Source organism: Nerophis ophidion, linkage group LG22 (assembly GCF_033978795.1).
Source record: "Nerophis ophidion isolate RoL-2023_Sa linkage group LG22, RoL_Noph_v1.0, whole genome shotgun sequence".
Taxonomy (NCBI): Eukaryota; Metazoa; Chordata; class Actinopteri; order Syngnathiformes; family Syngnathidae; genus Nerophis; species Nerophis ophidion.
This window is the reverse complement of record NC_084632.1, coordinates 27,400,555-27,423,661: the sequence shown is the minus strand read 5'-3', so window position 1 is coordinate 27,423,661 and position 23,107 is coordinate 27,400,555. Positions and strand designations below refer to the sequence as shown.

The 23,107-nt window shown below is 40.7% G+C and overlaps 1 protein-coding gene across 1 annotated transcript in view; it reads right to left on the bottom strand.

The window, feature by feature from the left end:
- The window catches only part of LOC133540745 (ephrin type-B receptor 1-like), a 301,052-nt gene that overhangs the window by 103,641 nt on the left and 174,304 nt on the right, over positions 1 to 23,107 (bottom strand). Inside the window, exons 6-8 of the mRNA XM_061883635.1 lie at positions 18,380 to 18,535; positions 6,428 to 6,690; positions 81 to 156 (exon numbers count right to left, since the gene is read on the bottom strand). Coding sequence (XP_061739619.1) covers positions 81 to 156; positions 6,428 to 6,690; positions 18,380 to 18,535 — 495 coding nt within the window. The remainder of the gene's footprint in view (positions 1 to 80; positions 157 to 6,427; positions 6,691 to 18,379; positions 18,536 to 23,107) is intronic.

The window sequence follows — 23,107 nt, the reverse complement described above, 5'->3', positions numbered from 1 at the left end:
TACGATTATCACCCCCTACCCCACTCCACAGATGGTCGCACTTACATGCATTCACTCGCACACAATGTTTTTGCACTCACCAGCTTGATTAGTTGTAATGTTGATTGACACTTGCTGGGCAGGATATGGACTCTTGTTGGAGACACCATTGATTGCCTTTCGAACAAAAAGACAAATATCATTTCATATACATCAACTAGAATTGTTGTGTTGAATCCGTCTGCCTGGATAATACAGTACAGTATAATACGGTATAAGGGTGTAATTTTTCACAAAGCACCTATGCGCTCACAAGCCCACATTATTATGTACACATACACAACCTAATGACACCCTACACATCATCCAAAATGCTTTGGAAAACATTCATACAATACCAGTAATATCCATTGTTGTGGGTGTTGGTTTACATACATATTACAATCAAACTTGTTAGCAGGCCCCTGTTCAAGCTGCCAGTAGCTGCCTATTTTGTATCCTGGATTCGTTGTTTTAAAAGCCTACTGAAACCCACTACAACCGACCACGCAGTTTACATATCTATGATGAAATATTAACATTGCAACACATGCCAATACGGCCGGTTTAGTTTACTAAATTGCAATTTTAAATTTTGCGCGGAAGTATCATGCTAAAACGTCACGGTATGATGACGCGTGCGCGTGGCGTCATGCATCTTGTTCCGGCACCGTTCCCAGCTATAAGTCGTCTGTTTTCATCGCATAATTCCACAGTATTATGGTCATCTGTGTTGCTGAATCTTTTGCAATGTGTTCAATGAATAATGGAGACGTCAAAGAAGAAAGCTGTAGGTGGGAAGCGGTGTATTGCGGCCGCCTTTAGCAACACAAACACAGCCGGTGTTTCATTGTTTACATTCCCGAAAGATGACGGTGAAGCTTTACTATGGAACAGAGTGGTCAAGCAAACACGGTTGTATTGGACCACACACACAAAGTACAGTGTATAATACTGTGATCATTTCGAAAGATTGTGTTTCGAAGAGGGTTCCTTGCGAAGGGCAGAGATGGGCATCGCCACCACCCGTCGACTGACGCTGAAGAAAGGTGTGGGGCCAACCTTCAGGTTGTACAGGTACGGCCATATAATCTCACTAAAACACTAGTAACACAATAAGTAGATAAGGGATTTTCCAGAATTATCCTAGTAAATGTGCCTAATAACATCTGAATCGTTCCCACTGTATAGTCTTTTTTTTATTTTTTTATTTTTCTAGTCCTTCTCTCTCACTTTCCTCATCCACAAATCTTTCATCCTCGCTCAAATTAACGGGAAAATCGTCGCTTTCTCGGTCCGAATTGCTCTCGCTGCTGGTGGCCATGATTGTAAACAATTTTCAGATGTGAGGAGCTCCACAACCCGTGACGTCACGCGCATATCGTCTGCCACTTCCGGTACAGGCAAGGCTTTTTTATCAGCACCAAAAGTTGCAAACTTTATCGTCAATGTTCTCTATAAATCCTTTCAGCAAAAATATGGCAATATCACAAAATGATCAAGTATGACACATAGAATGGACCTGCTATCCCCGTTTAAATAAGAAAATCTCATTTCAGTAGGCCTTTAATACTCTGTATAGTGGCCACTAATATCAAAATGTCTCAGAATAGTTCCAGGTCCTGTCGCTTGCAGAAATACTCTGATGACTCTGCTGTGTTCGGGTGTATCAGAGAGGGTCAGGAATTGGAGTACAGGACACTGATCTCTGACTTTGTGGATTGAAATCAGGTGGACCATCTGTTCCTTAATGAGGACAAGACCAAGAAGCTGGTCATCGACTTCAAGAAGAAAATGACCCCTGTCGAACCGGGAGGTGGCAGTAATGGGAAGGTACAATTACCTGGGAGTCCACTTGAACAGCAGACTGGACTGGAAGGACAACAGCAATGCTTTTTACAAGAAAGGCATGAGCAGACTTTTTTTCTTGAGGAAGTTTAGGTCCTTTAATGTGTGCTGCGAGCTGTTGGAGATCTGTTTTCAGTCTGTTGTGGCCTGTGCCCTGTACTTTGCAGTGGTTTGTTGGGGGAGCAGCATCAGCAAAAGGGACTTAAACTGGATTGACAAACTGATCCAGAAAGCAGGCCAAACTATTGGCACGCAGTTGGAGGCGTTTGTGTCAGTGAGGGACAGGAGGACCCTGGACAAACTGCAGGCCATCATGGACAATTCTGCCCACCCACTCCACCAACCAATTGAGGGACAGCAGAGTTCATACTTCAACAGGCTCCTTCAGCTTCATTCCCACAGTGTTCGATTCAAAAACTCCTTAATTCCGCACTCCATCCAGCTGTCTAATCACTCGCCATACAGCAATAGATGATATCTGTCTATTACCGTTTCTATGTTAGCTACCTCTCTTTGTTTATAATGTATATTTTCTGCTGGGTCTACTTTTCATTTTATGCTGCCCTTTTTTTTTTTTTTTTTTTACTGCAGCTGTTACATATACTGTAATATTGTACATGGTAATTGTGATTTTTTTCGATATTGTATATATTATACACAAATATAATATAATTATTGCTACTATGGTACATTTTGTGTCTACTTTATACCTGCATTATCCTTTTCACCCTTATCCTTTTTACCGTTTGTAATTCAGCTACTGTGTGGAACAATTTCCCTTGTGGATCAATAAAGTTTGTCTAAGTCTAAGTCGGATGTATGATGTTGATAGATTGAGTCTCAGTTGTTGCTATTATTTATTTAATCGTTTTCTTCTTTCAACCACCACAAAACCTTGTTCAAAATGGCTCCCGACCTGCATATAGTTGCCACCTGTCTATTTTGGCCACTTTTAATGTTTACTTTCTCTGTAGACATGTATGACTACAGTTTATGGCTGGCTTACTTCTTTACATGAGGTGCACACCTCTCTGTATAATGCAAAGCAGTTCTACACAACACCCATGATTAGGGGTGGGCATATCGATAAATAGCAATAGTATCTATACCAAGCTGGGTAATGGTCATGGGTCGATTCTAACGTCATAGAATGACGAGATACTTTTTTTTGCAGTTTTTCTTCTGCACGGTCAGCAAATGACAACATTTTCCTCAGAGTTTATGCAACCAAAACCTCTCTTCATGTCGGTCAGTGCAAACAGCAGTTTTCCAGCATGATAGCGACCTAAAAAAAACCCTCCAAGATCACACCAGCTTTGCTGGGTCACCTGAAAACACAAGATGATGGAGTGGCCAAGTATGTCTCTTAAAGACATGAACCCAATTGAGAACCAAGGTGTCTTCAAACCAACCTCAAACCCTTACACATTTGATCTTCACATCAACCAAGAAGGTAACCACAGATCTATGATTGATTCTGTTGCTACTGTAACATAGAAAGCAAAATAACTCATCAACCAGGTTGTTCGCTGAGTAAAACACTGCAGAGAATTGCAAGTCATGCAGTCACCCCAGAGGAAGAGTAATACAAGTTCAGGGGCTAACGCAGGAGCATAATGTAGGCTTACAGTAAATCTGTTTGAAAATATTGGAGATTATTGCAAACCTGGAGAATAATTGTAAAAATAAATAATACTTACCTGTATGTGTCTAACAGTCTTATTAAAATATACACCAAACTCAAGTAGCTTTGATATAAGATATCTATGATCACTGACCTTTTTAAACTACCACATTTTTCAATACCAATATGAGGCGACAGTGAGAAGGTGGGAGAATTTGAATTTTGCACTTAGGCCCAATGGTAAAGTTGGGTATTGATGAAAGATTTAATAATAAACTCTGTCAATATTCTACTGTAGTAATGATTCACAGGTCAGATATATTTGTAAATATAAATACATTTTGCAGAAAAGCTCGCAAACATCTCATGCTTTGAGTATAATTATGTATTAATATCTGGGCTAATAATTGGCATGGCCGCCTTAAGGCACGGGCTTACCTGGTCTGAAGCCCAGGGGCCCCCACCCAATCAGGGACCAACAATTTTGAGGGCGGAATGCAATGACTGGAGCTCATAGCTGTCAATCACAGACAGCTCTGTTTCGTGTAGCGATTATGTTCTCTCTCACTTTCTCTCTCTTGGCTGCCTTGTTTTTTCCTACTGGTGTGAAAGGCTAGCGTCTTGACTAATTAGCTAAAACTCAGTTACACTCTGCTACACTTGCAGAGACCTGAATGCGCCTGTCGCAAAGAAGAAGTATTAATTAGCTAAATTATTTTTTTAAATTGATGATATTTTTGCATTATTGCTGTTCTGTTGAGTAATACCGTTTACTTTTTTTTTCAAACTGTGACAAATATCCCCTCAGCCCCAGGGCACCCTCTTAGGCTTTGGCATATATCTACAATAATAATTTATAACTTATGAGACAGTTATTAGAAAAAATGTTCAGGAGTATTAAAGATTGCCCTAAAGAGTTGGGGTGTTTCGATTCAATATTGATATCTGAAATTGGTCTGATATCAGCCAAAACCAAGTATCGGATGGTATCGGCTTGTATCTTAACACTCAGATATACGCATTTTAATACGCTCAGTACTCCAGCCTGTTTTTTTTGTGTGTGTATAGCTGGACAGTCAGTTAATCTCTAAATGTATTCCAATAAAGAAACAAGGTTGGTGTTTTCTTGTATTTTAGCCAAGTCATTTATAAAATGTAAACATGGTAGGCTATTTGGCTACCTGGAGCTAGTAGCTACACAACAGCTCAGCACACAAGCTAATCAATTACGGCGGGGGGACGGCATGGCGCGGCTGGAAGAGTGGCTGTGCCAACAACCTGAGGGTTCCTGTTTCTATTCCCACCTTCTACCATCGTAGTCACGTCCTTTGTGTCCTTGAGCAAGACACTTCACCCTTGCTCCTGCTGAGTCCTGGTTAGCGCCTTGCATGGCAGCTCCCGTCATCATTGTGTGACTGTGTGTGTGAATGGGTGAATGTGGAAATAGTGTCAAAGCGCTTTGAGTTCCTTTAAAACAGGGGTGTCAAACTCAAATACAGAGTGGGCCAAAATTTTAAACGGAACAAACCCGCGGGACAAGGTTGAACAAATTAACCTTTTAATAGGGACCCTAACAAGTTTTGCATTAAATATTGAACAAGCAAGGCTTATATAACTTTAGTGACATGCAAAATCCAGTTTCAAACAATAATAATAATAATTTGAAAAATATCAAAAGCATATCAAATCAAATTAAAATAAAATAGTTATGCCTTTTTTTATATTTGCAATCTTCTGAGGTAAATATCCAATTTTTTCCACAGGCTAATAATACATTTGAAAATAAAATAACAATAATGAATGAACCAAACATTCAAGCCTTGAAGTAGCAAGAGAAAATGCATGAATAAAACGTTAATTATTGGTCAGTTTGCTGGAAGTTTCCCGGAAGAGTTAGTGCTGCAAAGGGTTCTGGGTATTTGTTCTGTTGTGTTACGGTGCGGATGTTCACCCGAAATGTGTTTGTCATTCTTGTTTGGTGTGGGTTCACAGTGTGGCGCATATTTGTAACAGTGCTAAAGTTGTTTATACGGCCACCCTCAGTGTGACCTGTATGGCTGTTGACCAAGTATACCTTTCATTCACTTGAGCGTGTGTGTGTGTGTGTGTGTGTGTAGAAGCCACAAATATCATTTGACACGCTGTTAGTATGGGGGAAAAGCGGATGTGACGACAGGTTGTAGAGAACGCTAAAGGCAGTGCCTTAAATGCACGCCCCCAATATAGTTGTCCAGCTGGAAATCGGTATAAATTCGGGAGAATGGTTGCCCCGGGAGATTTTTGGGAGGGGCACTGAACTTCGGGAGTCTACCGGGAAAATTAGGAGGGTTGGCAAGTATGAATATTAGCGGTGAATGCGGTGTTACAGCGGCACCGGCGCTGTATAACACCGGCGGGCGAGCTCTAATGCTAAATTGATATTGCCTTAAGGGCCAAATTAAATTACACGGCGGGCCAGATTTGGCCCGCGGGACAGAGTTTGACACTCATGCTTTAAAAGGTAGAAAAACGCCATACAAGTACAACGCCTTTACCATTTACCTATTAAGTGCCCTTAATTAAAAAATTATGAAAGCGTAATTTCAGTTCTTATATGTCTTGTACATGTTAAGAGTGGACAATATTAAAGCAACTTGAACTTGAATATTGCAGTTTACAATACAGACTTAGAGTGTCTGCGGCTGCAGCTTGATATACTTGATATTTCTTGGCCTGGGGACCATTTACTGACTATGGCTCTCATTCAATGTGCTGTGGCACTGTGCAGGAATACAATTAACGTAACAAACGTTGCAAGAAAAAGCTCAATGCTGATACTAATAATAACAGTGATTTGTCTTTCAATGTGGATATGACCTTTTCTTAACCTTTAAAAAAAAAAATCACATGCACATGAGTCATGGCCAAATATTATAACTAGACTATGACGGTACACACCTGTATGTCGAAGGTGTATGACGTGTGAGCACGCAACTTGCTGATTTCCACCCTGGTTAGTTTTAATCCCCTCTTGCCCGGAACATAGGCCACACTGTCATCACAAGGCTGACACGCCCGTCGCTCACTGCTGTGACACCGGTGGCACAACACGTTATAGTACAGGTCTCCACGATGGCCGATGTCACGTGGGGGGTGCCACTGAAGCAGCAGCGACGTCCGGTTGACCACAGAGACCAAGTTGCGAGGAGCTGAAGGGACACCTGGAGAAGAAAATGAAAGGAGCACATGACAGCTGGATAAATGTTGGGCTAAGTTAACTTCAATTTGAATAACTTTATGTGATTTGGAAAATGCATATTAATCAATAGCAGACCATACATTCTTACTAGATCAGTTACAATTATGGCCGCCTCTTCCATTACGCAGATCACGCGCTGTGCATAGGGCCCCACGATCAAAAAATGACAGGGCGCTTCACATTAATTTTGACGTCAAACGTATTTTACGAGCCCCTTCCTGCTACGTCACTGAAAAGAATATACCGTATATTACCAAATAAACGCCCTTGGGCAAAAAAAAACGCCCATGTCTTAATAGCCGCCCGTGGTCTGACCCCATTTTGTGAATTAACCGCCTCTTCCCAACAACCGCCTATGTCCAAATAGCCGCCCATGGTCTGTTATTTGCATCATTTAGATTAAAATCATATTGATTTCATTAAGCCCAATTTATAAGCTAAAAGGAAAAGCAAAGGTGCAGTAATTCTGGTAATTATGGTAACAGCAGACGCGTGGAGTCCAGAGACTTACATGATAATCAAAGGCTTAACGAAATCTGTGCCGTGATAGCTTACGTTACGTGGGGATTCTGGGTAATCAACGTATTTCAATGGGTCACCGCATATAGCGTAACACACACTCAACGACAACAACAAACCCACGAAGAAAAGTTTCAACATGGCAAGCAACAGTAGCAGTGAGTTGAATGAACAGGATAACGATACACCACAACTGATGAACGGGAATACTTTAAGGGGGAAGAAGAACAGAAAGTTTGACTTAAAGTTCAAGCTAGCGGTTGTGAAGTATGCGGAGCAGAATTCTGGTTTGGCAGCGGCCAGGCAGTTTAACGTTGACCCAAAACGTGTACGAGAATGGAAACAAAAAAAGGGAGAACTACTATCTAGACACCAAACTCTATTTCATAATACAACTCTAACATTTGACAACCAAATAATTAAACAAGGCGACACGGTAAAGAATCTGGGTATTATCTTCGACCCAACTCTCTCCTTTGAGGCACACATTAAAAGCGTTACTAAAACGGCCTTCTTTCATCTCCGTAATATCGCTAAAATTCGCTCCATTCTGTCCACTAAAGACGCTGAGATCATTATCCATGCGTTTGTTACGTCTCGCCTCGACTACTGTAACGTATTATTTTCGGGTCTCCCCATGTCTAGCATTAAAAGATTACAGTTGGTACAAAATGCGGCTGCTAGACTTTTGACAAGAACAAGAAAGTTTGATCACATTACGCCTGTACTGGCTCACCTGCACTGGCTTCCTGTGCACTTAAGATGTGACTTTAAGGTTTTACTAATTACGTATAAAATACTACACGGTGTAGCTCCATCCTATCTTGCCGATTGTATTGTACCATATGTCCCGGCAAGAAATCTGCGTTCAAAGGACTCCGGCTTATTAGTGATTCCCAAAGCCCAAAAAAAGTCTGCGGGCTATAGAGCGTTTTCCGTTCGGGCTCCAGTACTCTGGAATGCCCTCCCGGTAACAGTTCGAGATGCCACCTCAGTAGAAGCATTTAAGTCTCACCTTAAAACTCATTTGTATACTCTAGCCTTTAAAAAGACTCCCTTTTTAGACCAGTTGATCTGCCGTTTCTTTTCTTTTTCTTCTATGTCCCACTCTCCCTTGTGGAGGGGGTCCGGTCCAATCCGGTGGCCATGTACTGCTTGCCTGTGTATCGGCTGGGGACATCTCTGCGCTGCTGATCCGCCTCCGCTTGTGATGGTTTCCTGCTGGCTCCGCTGTGAACAGGACTCTCGCTGCTGTGTTGGATCCGCTTTGGACTGGACTCTCGCGACTGTGTTGGATCCATTGTGGATTGAACTCTCACAGTATCATGTTAGACCCGCTCGACATCCATTGCTTTCCTCCTCTCTAAGGTTCTCATAGTCATCATTGTCACCGACGTCCCACTGGGTCATTATTGTCACCGATGTCCCACTGGGTGTGAGTTTTCCTTGCCCTTATGTGGGCTTACCGAGGATGTCGTAGTGGTTTGTGCAGCCCTTTGAGATACTAGTGATTTAGGGCTATATAAGTAAACATTGATTGATTGATTGATTGATCTTAGTCGGCAATCGATGGAAAATGGGCTCGCTTATCTGGTGGAAGTAGGAAGAAAGCGACGAGGTTCGTGCTAATTTGTGTGAGTGGATACATCACGTTCGTGCACTGAACCACTGTGTGTCCCGCAAAATTATCCGCATTAAGGCCAAGGAGTTGTATGACACCGCGAGTGACACAAGAGACACCGGGGTGGTGTTTGGTACAGCAAGTGGCTGGCTTAATCGATTCCTGCGTCGGAACAACGTTACCCTAAAGGAAGAGAACAACTGTTGCACAGAAGGACGCTCCCGTCGAGAAGATGCCATTGTAACCAAATACTGGCCTGGTGCAGGCTGGTGCAAAAATAAATAAAAGCCTTTTGCAAATAACGGCCTCCGTCTTTTAAACGCCTGTCTCCAAAATCGATTTTGTGAAATCGATATGAAAGCCTTGTGCAAATAACCGCCTCCTTCTTTTAAACGCCTGTCTCCAAAATCGGTTTTGTGAAATAAACGCCCGGGCTACTATTTGGTAACATACGGTAATAACAGATTTCCCCTGATATGTCCACTGTCCACCGAGGCGAACAAAGTCAATGACCTGGTTTTGTAAGACAAACTTGCTGGGTTAAACCCCGGTGGAAGTTCTATCCATCCATATATTTTCGAGCTTATCCCAGCTCCAGCGGTAGAGGGGTACACCCTGGACAAGTCGCCACCTCATAACAGGGCCAACACAGACAGACAGACAAACATTGACACTCACATTCACACACTAGGGCCAATTTAGTGACCTATTCCCAGGTGCATGGTTTTGGATGTGAAAGGAAACCGGAGTATCCAGAGGGAACTCGGGAAGTCACAGGGAGAACATCCAAACCCCACACAGAAAGACCCCGAACCCGGGGATCGAAACCAGCCTTTTTATTGTGAGGCACCAGCATTATGCTCAGAATATGTTGGAATTATGTTAAATTAATTATCTTGCAAAAGGGCACCAGCTAGCAATTATTTTAGTAATGGAGTTATCGATCGATTAGTGTGTCCAATGCATATGTTAGGAAATTAGTTGAAATAAACGGTTATTTTGCTTGCTATAACTATAACCTTCATTCTGTTTTTTCTAATGAAGGCAACTTCTTAAAGGAGCCCTATGTAATAATTTAATGTCAAGTCATCATTAAATTGCCCTGATATGTCAAAAGGCATTAATAAACAATTTTCTTTTAGAATACCTGTATAACTGATAACGCTAGTTCAGCCTTGATCTGTTTATTTCAAAATTAGATTGACAGCCCCGAAATTTTGTTGTTTTTTTTTTATTTCGATGTCCCGCTCTCCACCGTTTGACCAATTGGAAAGTCAGGGAGTGTGTCACATCGAGGTTGCCAGTTACGCCCCGCCCTCTTCGTCGAGCTACTGCCACTGGTAAAGTTACTAAACATGTTGTCATGTTCTCAAACTTTTTTTTGCCAAGTACCACCTCAGAAAACACTTGGCTCTCTACGTACCATCATAACATGGTCACTACTGCCTAGTTTCTCTTGTTATATTCTTATTTTACTGTTATATTTTTATTTCCATTGTTGCTTTTTATTTTTTATTATAATAGTTTTTTCTATTTTGTTTCCATTTATATCCCCATTATTTACTTTTTACTTTTTAAATTGATCTCAACTCTGTACTGCTGGAATTTTAATTTACCTGAAGGAACTCTCCTGAAGGAATCTATAAAGTACATCTATCTATCTAATGACCAACAATAAAATACAGTAGCTTAGTTGCCATAAGTATTCATCAAAACCAGGCAGCGGTTTTATTCAACAAGTATATTTAATATCTTTGGCCACTGGAACAATACACACAGTTTGAACAGTAACACCGTTTTTTTACTCTCTGGTATACTACTGGATGGCGCCTGCGTACCACAGTTTGAGAATTACTGATCTTGACCAAAAGGGAGTGTTTTAAATGTAAATTAAAATCATCATAGGTACCTTCTAAAAGCAAAACATACATCTAACAAATCTAAAACTTGCTGAGAATATTGTAATATTGAAAGTGAGGAAGCTTTCTGTCTAAATGTTTGTCTTCTTGAAAAGAGAACAGGCTGTAGGTTACATAAGTAAAAACTTCAAAGGCCTACTGAAACCCACTACTACCCACCACGCAGTCTGATAGTTTATATATCAATGATGAAATATTAACATTGCAACACATGCCAATACGGCCTTTTTAGTCTTCTAAATTGCAATTTTAAATTTCCCGGGAGTTTTGTCTTGAAAACGTCGTGGAATGATGACGTGTACGCAAGACGTCACAGGTTTTTAGGAAATATGAGCGCTGCACACACACACAGCTAAAAGTCGTCTGCTTTAATCGCATAATTACACAGTATTTTGGACATCTGTGTTGCTGAATCTTTTGCAATTTGTTCAATTAATATTAGAGAAGTCAAAGTAGACGGATGAAGTTGGGAAGCTTTAGCCTTAAACAACACAAACACACGGTGATTCCTTGTTTAAAATTCCTGGAGGTGAAACTTTCCTATGGATCACAGCGCGGTCAAGCGGACATGAATAAATGGGTTGTACTTGTATAGCGCTTTTCTACCTTCAAGGTACTCAAAGCGCTTTGACACTACTTCCACATTTACCCATTCACACACACATTCACACACTGATGGAGGGAGCTGCCATGCAAGGCGCCAACCAGCAACCATCAGGAGCAAGGGTGAAGTGTCTTGCTCAGGACACAACGGACGTGACGAGGTTGGTTCTAGGTGGGATTTGAACCAGTGGCCCTCGGGTTGCGCACGGCCACTCTTCCACTGTGCCACGCCGTGAATCACGACGGAATGTCAACCAGCAGGTTTTGGTGAAAAAATTGTGGTAAAAAGTCGCTTCTTACCGGAGATCAGCTGAGCTTGTGCCGTCCATAGCTGCCGTCGACTCCCCTGAGACACTGCGCGTCAAGACACCCGTGGAGACACACCCTTCTGACTATCAGGTACTGTTAAACTCACTGAAACACTAGCAACACAATAGAAAGATAAGGGATTTCCCAGAATTTTCCTGGTAAATGTGTCTAAAAACTTCTGAATCTGTCCAAATGCAATCGCGTTTTTTTTCTTTTTCTAGTCCTCAAACACGAATCTTTCATCCTCGCTCAAATTAATGGGGAAAATGTCGTTTTCTCGGTCCGAATAGCACTTTTTGTTGGAGGCTCCCATTAAAAACAATGTGAATATGTGAGGAGCCCCCACACTTGTGGCGTCATCGTCTGCGTCTTCCGGTAAAGGCAGGGATTTTTTGTCAGCACCAAAAGTTGCAAATTTTACCGTGGATGTTCTCTACTAAATCCTTTCAGCAAAAATATGGCAATATCGCGAAATGATCAAGTATGACACATAGAATGGACCTGCTATCCCCGTTTAAATAAGAAAATATCAGTAGGCCTTTAACTTTAACTTTGTATAGTCATCTGCCAGTTCTTACACATTTAACAAATACAAATGTGTTTTAACTCAAGATTTGGTCAGGGTATTATGTTTGGGCTTGTCAGCCACCCACTCACTCCTCCATATTCACATCAAATCCATCACATGTTCTCAAAATTAAACACAACTAATATTTTGTATTATGCTCTACAGTACTATATAGACATTTTAACATTATTTTTTAATTTGAAATAATGTGTCATGTGTCAAGTCTGCCCTTGAATTGAAAGCGCCAATGGTGCAATATGCACTTAGTAGCTTGACACCTGAGACCTTTTCATAGTAAAATGTAATTTTTTTCGCCTCCCTCAGCATCAATTTGAGAGTGTGCTGCCTTTGCTGTGGTGAAGTGCGCAATATGTGCTTTCACTGTTGTCAGGATATGTCTTTTGCTAACCACTCGAGCAAAATAATTTTTAATATTACTACCGCAAAATGATTAGGGTTGACACAAAAGCAGCTTCTGGTCACAATTATTTTGAATGTTATACCGGTTATACATTGGTCAACATCTGCGGTCCCCTCCAAGGTTTCTCATTGTCATCCCATTGGGTTGACTTTTTTCTTGCCCTGATGTGGGATTTGTGGGATGTCGTTGTGGCTTGTGCAGCCCTTTGAGACACTCGTGATTTATGGCTATCATACTTGCCAACCCTCCCGGATTTTCCGTGAGACTCCCGAAATTCAGTGCCTCTCCAGAAAACCTCCCAGAAGAAATTTTCTCCCGAAAATCTCCCGAAATTCAGCGGAGCTGGAGGACACGCCCGCTCCAGCTCCATGTGGACCTGAGTGGGGACAGCGTGTTTTCACATCCGCTTTCCCACTATATAAACAGCTTGCCTGCCCAATCACGTTACAACATCTACGGATTTTAATAAAAAAATGCACACACAAGGAGACGAAGCAGAAGAACGAGGAAGTTACAGCCATGGCGACGCCGCCTGTATTAGAGTGATTATATGTTGTCTGTCGCCATCTCTGGTGAATGTTGGCTATAGCGTTATGGGGTTGCTTTTTGATTGGCCAACGATTTATGTGGTGTTGCGCACCTGACCGCAGTGACTCTCGCCAGTACGCAACTGGCAGAACAAAGGTTACTCAAATAGTAAAAGGTAAGTGTTATTGTTTTTTTTTAGTAATCAGCAAGCACAGTACAGTTAGTAGAACAACTGTGTTTTTATTACTGTGTATTTGATAGGTGCCATCTGAATCTCAACTATTCATTTTATTCATATATGTAATAAAATAAATATATATAGCTAGAATTCACTGAAAGTCAAGTATTTCATACATATATATATATATCTATATATGAATATATATACAAATATATATATATGTATATATATATATGTATATATAGATATATATATATATCTATATATATATATATGTATATATATACATATATATATCTATATATATATATATATCTATATATATATATATATATATAGATATATATATATAGATATATATATATATATGTAGGTGTGGGAAAAATCACAAGACTACTTCATCTCTACAGAACTGTTTCATGAGGGGTTCCCTCAATCATCAGGGGTTCCCTCAATCATCAGGAGATTTTAAAAATCTCCTGATGATTGAGGGAACCCCTCATGAAACAGTTCTGTAGAGATGAAGTAGTCTTGTGATTTTTCCCACACCTACATATTGCGCTCTACCACGGTATCGAGCACTATTCTCTGGATAATCCAATCAAGACATATATATATATATATATATATATATATATATATATATATATATATATATATATATATATATATATATATATATATATATATATATATATATATATACATGATATATATACATGAAATATATATATCGGAGGTCTCAAGGTTGGTAAGTATGATGGCTATATAAGTAAACTTTTGATTGATTGATTGATTGATGGTTACGTCATTCATCACTCCAAGCAACGTTTTTAGGTTTTACAATGTAACTAAATCCAAAAAATACTAAACATCACATGTTTGATGGTAGGGTTTTCATGCATATTTGTTAGCTATCATCCATCCATCCATTTTCTGCCGCTTATTCCCGTTCGGGGTCGCGGGGGGCGCTGGCGCCTATCTCAGCTACAATCGGGCGGAAGGCGGGGTACACCCTGGACAAGTCGCCACCTCATCGCAGGGCCAACACAGATAGACAGACAACATTCACACTCACATTCACACACTAGGGCCAATTTTAGTGTTGCCAATCAACCTATCCCCAGGTGCATGTCTTTGGAAGTGGGAGGAAGCCGGAGTACCCGGAGGGAACCCACGCATTCACGGGGAGAACATGCAAACTCCACACATAATGTAATAAAACTAGCGTTGTTAGCATTAGCTAATATGCTAACACATTTGAAGTGTCTGTGTTAATAATATTAACTTACAATGGCATTTGTTTTGTATTGTTTTGGTTTAAAAAATGATTCAGTAAATTCACCAACATGTCACCGTGGAGTTATTGAATCTGTTTAGCTGATTAGAGAGCTACCTCCTGCAGGTAGTGGGTCTATGACGGTGACTTTTGTGTTTTGTTTGATCAGCCGTTTTACTGCTGTGTTACAGGCACCGTTTGGTAATAAATATTTACAATATCTTTCCGTGTAAATATGTAATTTCTCAATGTCTATAGCTCAACTTATGGTCCGGTGCGGCTAATACATGGACCAATATTTGTTTCTTCTAAAATTTAGTGGGTGTGGCACTCTATAGTCCGCAAAATACAGTATAGAAATAATACTAATTGCAATTAGCTTCACATCTTTTTGACAACAACTTCCCTCACCGATAGCCTTGAACTGGCCCTTCACCCTTGAGAACGCTTGTTGACCGTAGACCCGTTGATCACCTCTTTTGCTATAAAAAGACAGTGAATAAATCTTCATCCGGGCTCACTTTTAGCAGAAACTTGCTTGCGGAGGCACCCGCTTTTAGTGCTTACTTACGCAATCGGCAATGCTTTTGCAGGAGTGAAATCAACACTGTAACATCTACCTGTGACTTGATTAATAAATGCTTGTGAAATCTTCCAGAAGATCCATCCTCTGACTCTTCAACAAAAGAACATCTACAGTCAGGCATACGTTTTTTTCATGTGAGCATTAATTTGAGCAAATGAACTGTGCATGAACCAGCTTTTCAGTTCCCTTAAAAAAACAAGATCTATTCAGGTCAGCAAGGATGTGCACGTGTGTCTGAACATACTGGCACAAAATCTGCTCCAAGCAAATGTGATGACTCCTTGTTTAAACACTTCAAAATGCATGTATACAGAATCATATGATACATTACTACCCCCCAATGTTCCAGCTTTCAGGAGGCAATGTGAATTCCTTAGATCAGGAGACACATATATATATATATACATGTGCACACACACATAGACACACACACACACACACACAAACACACACAGATCCTGGTTCCAGACAGTCTAAAACGATTCATGTCTCAACCTACTTCCACCGTCTCAGTGGAGCTGAGAGCGAGTGTGTTTCCAACCCCGCTCCTCGTCTTGCATAGCAATGCGGCCCCTTGAACACTCTAAAAACACATTCACTTCAATGAAAGGCCAGTGGAATATGGCGGGGGCAAAGATGAGTCACAAATAATTGCTCAATGTAATTCCAAAATGACAACATTTCGAGAAACATTTGACTGACAGTGTTGCCACGTGTTATTGTGATTATTTTGCAACCAGCTTAAAGGTGAACTGTCCATCATCCACGATCCTTATGTGAGACAAGTCCATTTCTGTGTTCAAAACAATGAAAAGCTGATAGTAAGAGGAAGCTAACATTACAGTTGGGATATGATTTATTCTGCCTTTAAAGCACTCTAACAAACATTTAAAAAACACCAACATCGTTTCATATGCATGCTGTACGTATGTATGTAACAGGCAGATTCATGGTAACATTAAAAATTTACAGCATTTTGGTTCTCCATCCATTTTCTACTGCTTGTCCCGTTCGGTGTTGAGGGGAGTAGCAAGAGCTTATCTCACCTGCATTCGGTTGGAAGGCGGAGTACACCCTGGACAAGTCACCACCTCATCGCAGGGCCAAGCATTTTGGTATTGTTAACCCTATTTTACTTGTCGTCTCAGGAGCAATAATTTCGCAGAACTCATTGCAATAAACTTTCAACTATTAATGGCCGACTTTGTGAAAGCCTTGGAGTCTTATCATGTGGGGCTATCGCTAAACGTTTCAAATAAGAACATAAAACAGTGACTTACAACACATACACACAAACTATATATATATATATATATATATGTATATATATATATATATATATATATATATATATATATATACATACAAACCCCGTTTGCATGAGTTGGGAAATTGTGTTGGATGTAAATATAAACAAAATACAATGATTTGCAAATAATTTTCAACCCATATTCAGTTGAATATGCTTCAAAGACAACATATTTGTTGTTCAAACTGATAAACTTTTTTTTTAGCAAATAATCATTAACTTTAGATTTTGTTGCCAGCATCACGTGACAAACAATTTGGGAAAGGTGGCAATAAATACTGATAAAGTTGAGGAATGCTCATCAAACACTTATTTGGAACATCCCACAGGTGTGCAGGCTTATTGGGAACAGGTGGGTGCCATGATTGGGTATAAAAACAGTTTCCCAAAAAATGCTTAGTCTTCCACAAGAAAGGATGGGGCGAGGTACACCCCTTTGTCCACAACTGCGTGAGCAAATAGTCAAACAGTTTAAGAAAAACATATCTCAAATTGCAATTGCAAGAAATTTAGGGATTTCAACACCTATGGTCCATAATACCATCAAAAGATTCAGAGAATGTGGAGAAATCACTCCACGTTAGCGGCATTGCCGGAAACCAACATTGAATGACCGTGACCTTCGATTCCTTTAGACGGCACTGTATCAAAAACCGACATCAATCTCTAAAGGATATCACCACATGGGCTCAGGAAAACTTGCAAGGTAAAGTTCTACTATGCAAAGCAAAAACCATTTATCAACAACATCCAGAAACGCCGCCGGCTTCTCTGGTCCCGAGATCATCTAAAATGGACTGATACAAAGTGGAAAAGTGTTCTGTGGTCTGACGAGTCCACATTTCAAATTGTTTTTGGAAATATTAAACATCGTGTCATCCGGACCAATGGGGAAGCGAACCATCCAGACTGTTATCTACACAAAGTTCAAAAGCCAGCATCTGTGATTGTACGGGGGTGCATTAGTGCCCAAGGCATGGGTAACTTACACATCTAGGAAGGCACCTTTAATGCTGAAAGGTACATACAGGTTTTGGAACAACATATGCTGCCATCGAAGCGCCTGCTTATTTCAGCAAGACAATGCCAAGCCACATTCAACACGTGTTACAACAGCGTGGCTTCGTAAAAAAAGAGTGCAGGTACTTTCCTGGCCCGCTTGCAGTCCAGACCTGTCTCCCATCGAAAATGTGTGGCGCATTATGAAGCGTAAAATACGACAGCGGAGACCCCGGACTATTGAACAACTGAAGCTCTACATAAAACAACAATGGGAAAGAATTCCACTTTCAAAGCTTCAACAATTAGTTTCCTCAGTTCCCAAACGTTTATTGAGTGTTGTTAAAAGAAAAGGTGAAGTAACACAGTGATGAACATGCCCTTTCCCAACTACTTTGGCACATGTTGCAGCCATGAATTTCTAAGTTAATTATTATTTGCAAAAAAAAAAATAAAACGTATGAGTTTGAACATGAAAAATCTTGTCTTTGTAGTGCATTCAATTAAATATGGGTTGAAAAGGATTTGCAAATCATTGTATTCCGTTTATATTTACATCTAACACAATTCCCCAACTCATATGGAAACGGGGTTTGTATCTTAATAGGCAAATCCACAACATTTTTTTGATCATGATATTTCAAATAGAAAGCATTAGAATCAGTGACACTAGCCCTGAATTTACTCAGTATCGGATTGATACCAACATTCTCAGTATCGTCTAGGTTTGGATCTTGAAGTTAATTCGCTTATTGGGCGATCCTAAAAGTGTATTTTGACTTATGTTCATGCGAAAGAGAGTGACTCACTTGTGCATAAATCCTCTGGTTTGTCCATGTCACCACGATAGTAACCATTGCGACAACCACAAAGGGTTGCAGCCTCAATGGTCGAGCGACTGTTCAGTGGACATTGCTGACATAATCCGGGCCCCTGGGCAGATTTAAAGGTTCCCTGTGGACATGCTGTGAAGAAAACAAAGACAATGGAAAACGATTCAAATATTTTTATATCATTTTAATATTGTATCTCTGTCTAAGATTGATTTATTTTTGGCAACTTAAAACAGACCAAAATAATGTTTGTTCTGTGCAATAGAAAATGGTTTTCTAACTTTGTTCCTCTTATCTGGGTCAGATTGCCTCATATCTATTAATTCAAATGATTCGTAACATGAAACATATGAATAGTTAAACACGGAGCGCCCCCATTTTCAGGATTTTCCTGGTTCAGGAGCACCATGTTCTGAGCAAGAAGTACTTTCTGTTCTTCAGCTTGCAGATGTGATGTTTCATTATTTGCCTACCGTCTGAGACAAGATGAGCTTTGTAATGAAAGACGGCGTGAGTGTGGATTGGATGCAAATACAGGGTATTTTTGGAATCTGTTTTAAAGTCAAGGTGATCTAGAACTGTCATCTATTGTTTTTGAAGGACCAATGAAAGACCTCACTTATAGATTAAATACCAAACACCATCGGAAGGTGGCGATCAAAACAATATATTTTTGCTACAGTCTGCCTTCCACCAGGAATTGGGTGCGAAATATGACATATTATCAAACCAAGACAAGGTTTGTTTTGTTTAGTTTTTAACGATTTTGAGTATTTTTCATGATAGTGTAAAATGCTGTACTCATGTTATACATTTGCGGTGTCAAATATAGAAAATCAATGTGTGTCCAGCCCGCATTACAAACAGTCGTGTTCAAAAGTTTACATACACTTGTAAAGAACATAATGTCATGGCTGTCTTGAGTTTCCAATAATTTCGACAATTCTTATTTGTTTTGTGATAGAGTGATTGGAGCACATACTTGTTGGTCACAAAAAATATTCATGAAGTTTGGTTTTTTTGATAAAATTATTATGGGTCTACTGAAAATATGACCAAATCTGCTTGGTCAAAAGTATACATACAGCAATGGTGATATTTGGTTACGTGTCCCTTGGCAAGTTTCACTGCAATACGGCACTTTTGGTAACCATCCAGAAGCTTCTGGTTGAATTTTTGACCACTCCTCTGGACAAAATTGGTGCAGTATAGCTAAATTTTTGGTTTTCTGACATGGACTTCTTTCTTCAGCATTGTCCACACGCTTAAGTCAGGACTTTGGGAAGGCCCTTCTAAAAACCTTAATTCCAGCCATTCTTTTAACACTCTTAACATCTGTGATTGGGTCATTATCCTGTTGGAACACCCAACTGAGCCCAAAAACTAACCTCCGGGCTGATGATTTTAGGTTGTCCTGAAGAATTTGTAGATAATCCTCCTTTTTCATTTTCCCATTTACTCTCTGTGAAGCACCAGTTCCATTGGCAGCAAAACATGCCCAGAGCATTATACTACCACCACCATGCTTGAAGGTAGGATTGGTGTTCCTGGGATTAAAGGCCTCACCTTTTCTCCTCCAAACATATTGCTGGGTATTGTGGCCAAAAAGCTCAATTTTTATTTCATCTGACCACAGAACTTTCCTCCAGAAGGTTTTATCTTTATCCAAGTGATGTCAGATGAAACAAAAATCGTTGTTTTAAAAGGGGGGAGGGCGTAAAACTGGCCATTTTATGTAACTATCATTATATATCATTGTATTTTTGTCTATCATATCACAAACTATCGCGAATACCGCCTATTTAAAGGCCTACTGAAACCCACTACTACCGACCACGCAGTCTGATAGTTTATATATCAATGATGAAATATTAACATTGCAACACATGCCATTACGGCCGGTTTAGTTTACTAAATTACAATTTTAAATTTCCCGCTGAGTTTCTTGTTGAAAACGTTGCGGAATGATAACGCGTATGATGACGCGTGGCGTCTCGAATTGGAGGGGACATATTAGCGCAGCACCACTAACAGCAAAAAGTCATCTCTTCTCATCGCGCAATTACACAGTATTTTGGACATCTGTGTTGCTGAATCTTTTGCAATTTGTTCAATTAATAATGGAAAAGTCAAAGTACAAAGATGGAGGTGGGAAGCTTTAGCCTTTAGCCACACAAACACACGGTGTTTTCTTGTTTAAAATTCCCGGAGGTGAATCTTTACTATGGATCAGAGCGGTCAAGCGAACATGGATCCCGACCACTTGTCAATCGGCAGGTTTCGGTGAGAAAATTGTGGTAAAAAGTAGCCTCTTACCGGAGATGAAGTGAAGTGAAGTGAATTATGTTTATATAGCGCTTTTCTCAAGTGACTCAAAGCACTTTACATTGTGAAACCCAATATCTAAGTTAGATTTAAACCAGTGTGGGTGGCACTGGGAGCAGGTGGGTAAAGTGTCTTGCCCAAGGACACAACCGCAGAGACTAGGATGGTGAAAGGATCAAACCTGCAACCCTCAAGTTGCTGGCCCGGTCGCTCTACCAACCGAGTTATACTGCTATACTGCCCCACGGAACTTCTGTCGTGCTGCTGCTGCCATGACTAATTCCCTCAGAGACTGGCGTCAAGACACCCGTTGGACACACCCCTCCAACTCTCAGGTACTATATAATCTCACTAAAACACTAGCAACACAATAGAAAGATAAGGGATTTCCCAGAATTATCCTAGTAAATGTGTCTAAAAACATCTGTATCGCTCACAATGCAATCACCTTTTTTTTTTTTAACTTTATTATTTTATTTTAAATTTTTCTAGTCCTTCGCTATCAATATCCTCAGCCACAAATATTTCATCCTCGCTCAAATTAATGGGGAAATTGTAGTTTTCCTGGTCTGAATAGTTCTTTTTGTTGGAGGCTCCCGTTATAAACAATGTGAGGATGTGAGGAGCCGTCACACCGCTGACGTCATCGTCTGCGACTTCTGGTAAAGGCAAGGCTTTTTTATTAGCGACCAAAAGTTGCAAACTTTATCAATCAATCAATGTTTATTTATAAAGCCCTAAATCACAAATTTCTCAAAGGACTGTACAAACCACTACGACTACGACATCCTTGGAAGAACCCACACAAGGGCAAGGAAAACTCACACCCAGTGGGACGCTAGTGACAATGATGACTATTATAACCTTGGAGAGGACCTCAAATGTGGGCAACCCCCCCCCCCGCCCCACCCTCCTCTAGGGGACCGAAAGCAATGGATGTCGAGCGGGTCTAACATGATACTGTGAAAGTTCAATCCATAGTGGCTCCAACACAGCCGCGAGAGTTCAGTTCATAGCGGATCCAAGACAGCAGCGAGAGTCCCGTCCACAGGAAACCATCCCAAGCGGAGTCGGATCAGCAGCGAAGAGATGTCCCCAACCGATACACAGGCGAGCGGTCCATCCTGGGTCCCGACTTTGGACAGCCAGTACTTCATCCATGGCCATCGGACCGGACCCCCTCCACAGGGGAGGGGGGGACAGAGGAGAAAAAGAAAAGAAGCGGCAGATCAACTGGTCTACAAAGGAGGTCTATTTAAAGGCTAGAGTATACAAATGAGTTTTAAGGTGATACTTAAATGGTTCTACTGAGGTAGCATCTCGAACTGTTACCGGGAGGGCATTCCAGAGTACTGGAGCCCGAACGGAAAACGCTCTATAGCCCGCAGACTTTTTTTGGGCTTTAGGAATCACTAATTAGCCGGAGTCCTTTGAAAGCAGATTTCTTGCCGGGACATATGGTACAATACAATCAGCAAGATAGGATGGAGCTAGACCGTGTAGTATTTTATACGTAAGTAGTAAAACCTTAAAGTCACATCTTAAGTGCACAGGAAGCCAGTGCAGGTGAGCCAGTATAGGGGATGTTCATCGATGTTCTCTACTAAATTCTTTCAGCAAAAGTGTGGCAATATCGCGAAATGTTCAAGTAGGACACATAGAATGGACCTGCTATCCCTGTTTAAATAAGAAAATCTCATTTCAGTAGGCCTTTAAGAAGCCATCTATTACAAGACTTCAAGTTGGTGTCCCAGCCATTTGATGCTGCACATCGCCACCTAGAGAAAGCGTAGAAGTGAAGTGAAGTGAAGCAAATTATATTTATATAGCGCTTTTCTCTAGTGACTCAAAGCGCTTTACATAGTGAAACCCAATATCTAAGTTACATTTAAACCAGTGTTGGTGGCACTGGGAGCAGGTGGGTAAAGTGTCTTGCCCAAGGACACAACGGCAGTGACTAGGATGGCGGAAGCGGGAATCGAACCTGCAACCCTCAAGTTGCTGTCACGGCCACTCTACCAACCGAGCTATGCCACCCCAGTTTGGCATATGGTTTGCTGAATGGAACAAGGGAACTGGCCAGGTTTAAAGACCACATCCAAAGACCATCTTAAAGGACCACCTTTAAAGAACACATAAAAGGACACATTAAATACCTGGATTAAACACCTGCAGGGTAAGCAGCTACGCCATCAGCTTGAAACCCTAACACGGTCACCTGATGGTGTGGTAGACACTGTCTTCCCATTTATATTTGTGGAACTCATACGAATCCTGAATTTTTGAATCATGGATTAAAATGTATTGTTGTACCAAGCATTGGGACATGGACAGTATGTACTCACTTTGCATCGAAAACCCACGCTGAGTGTCATTAGC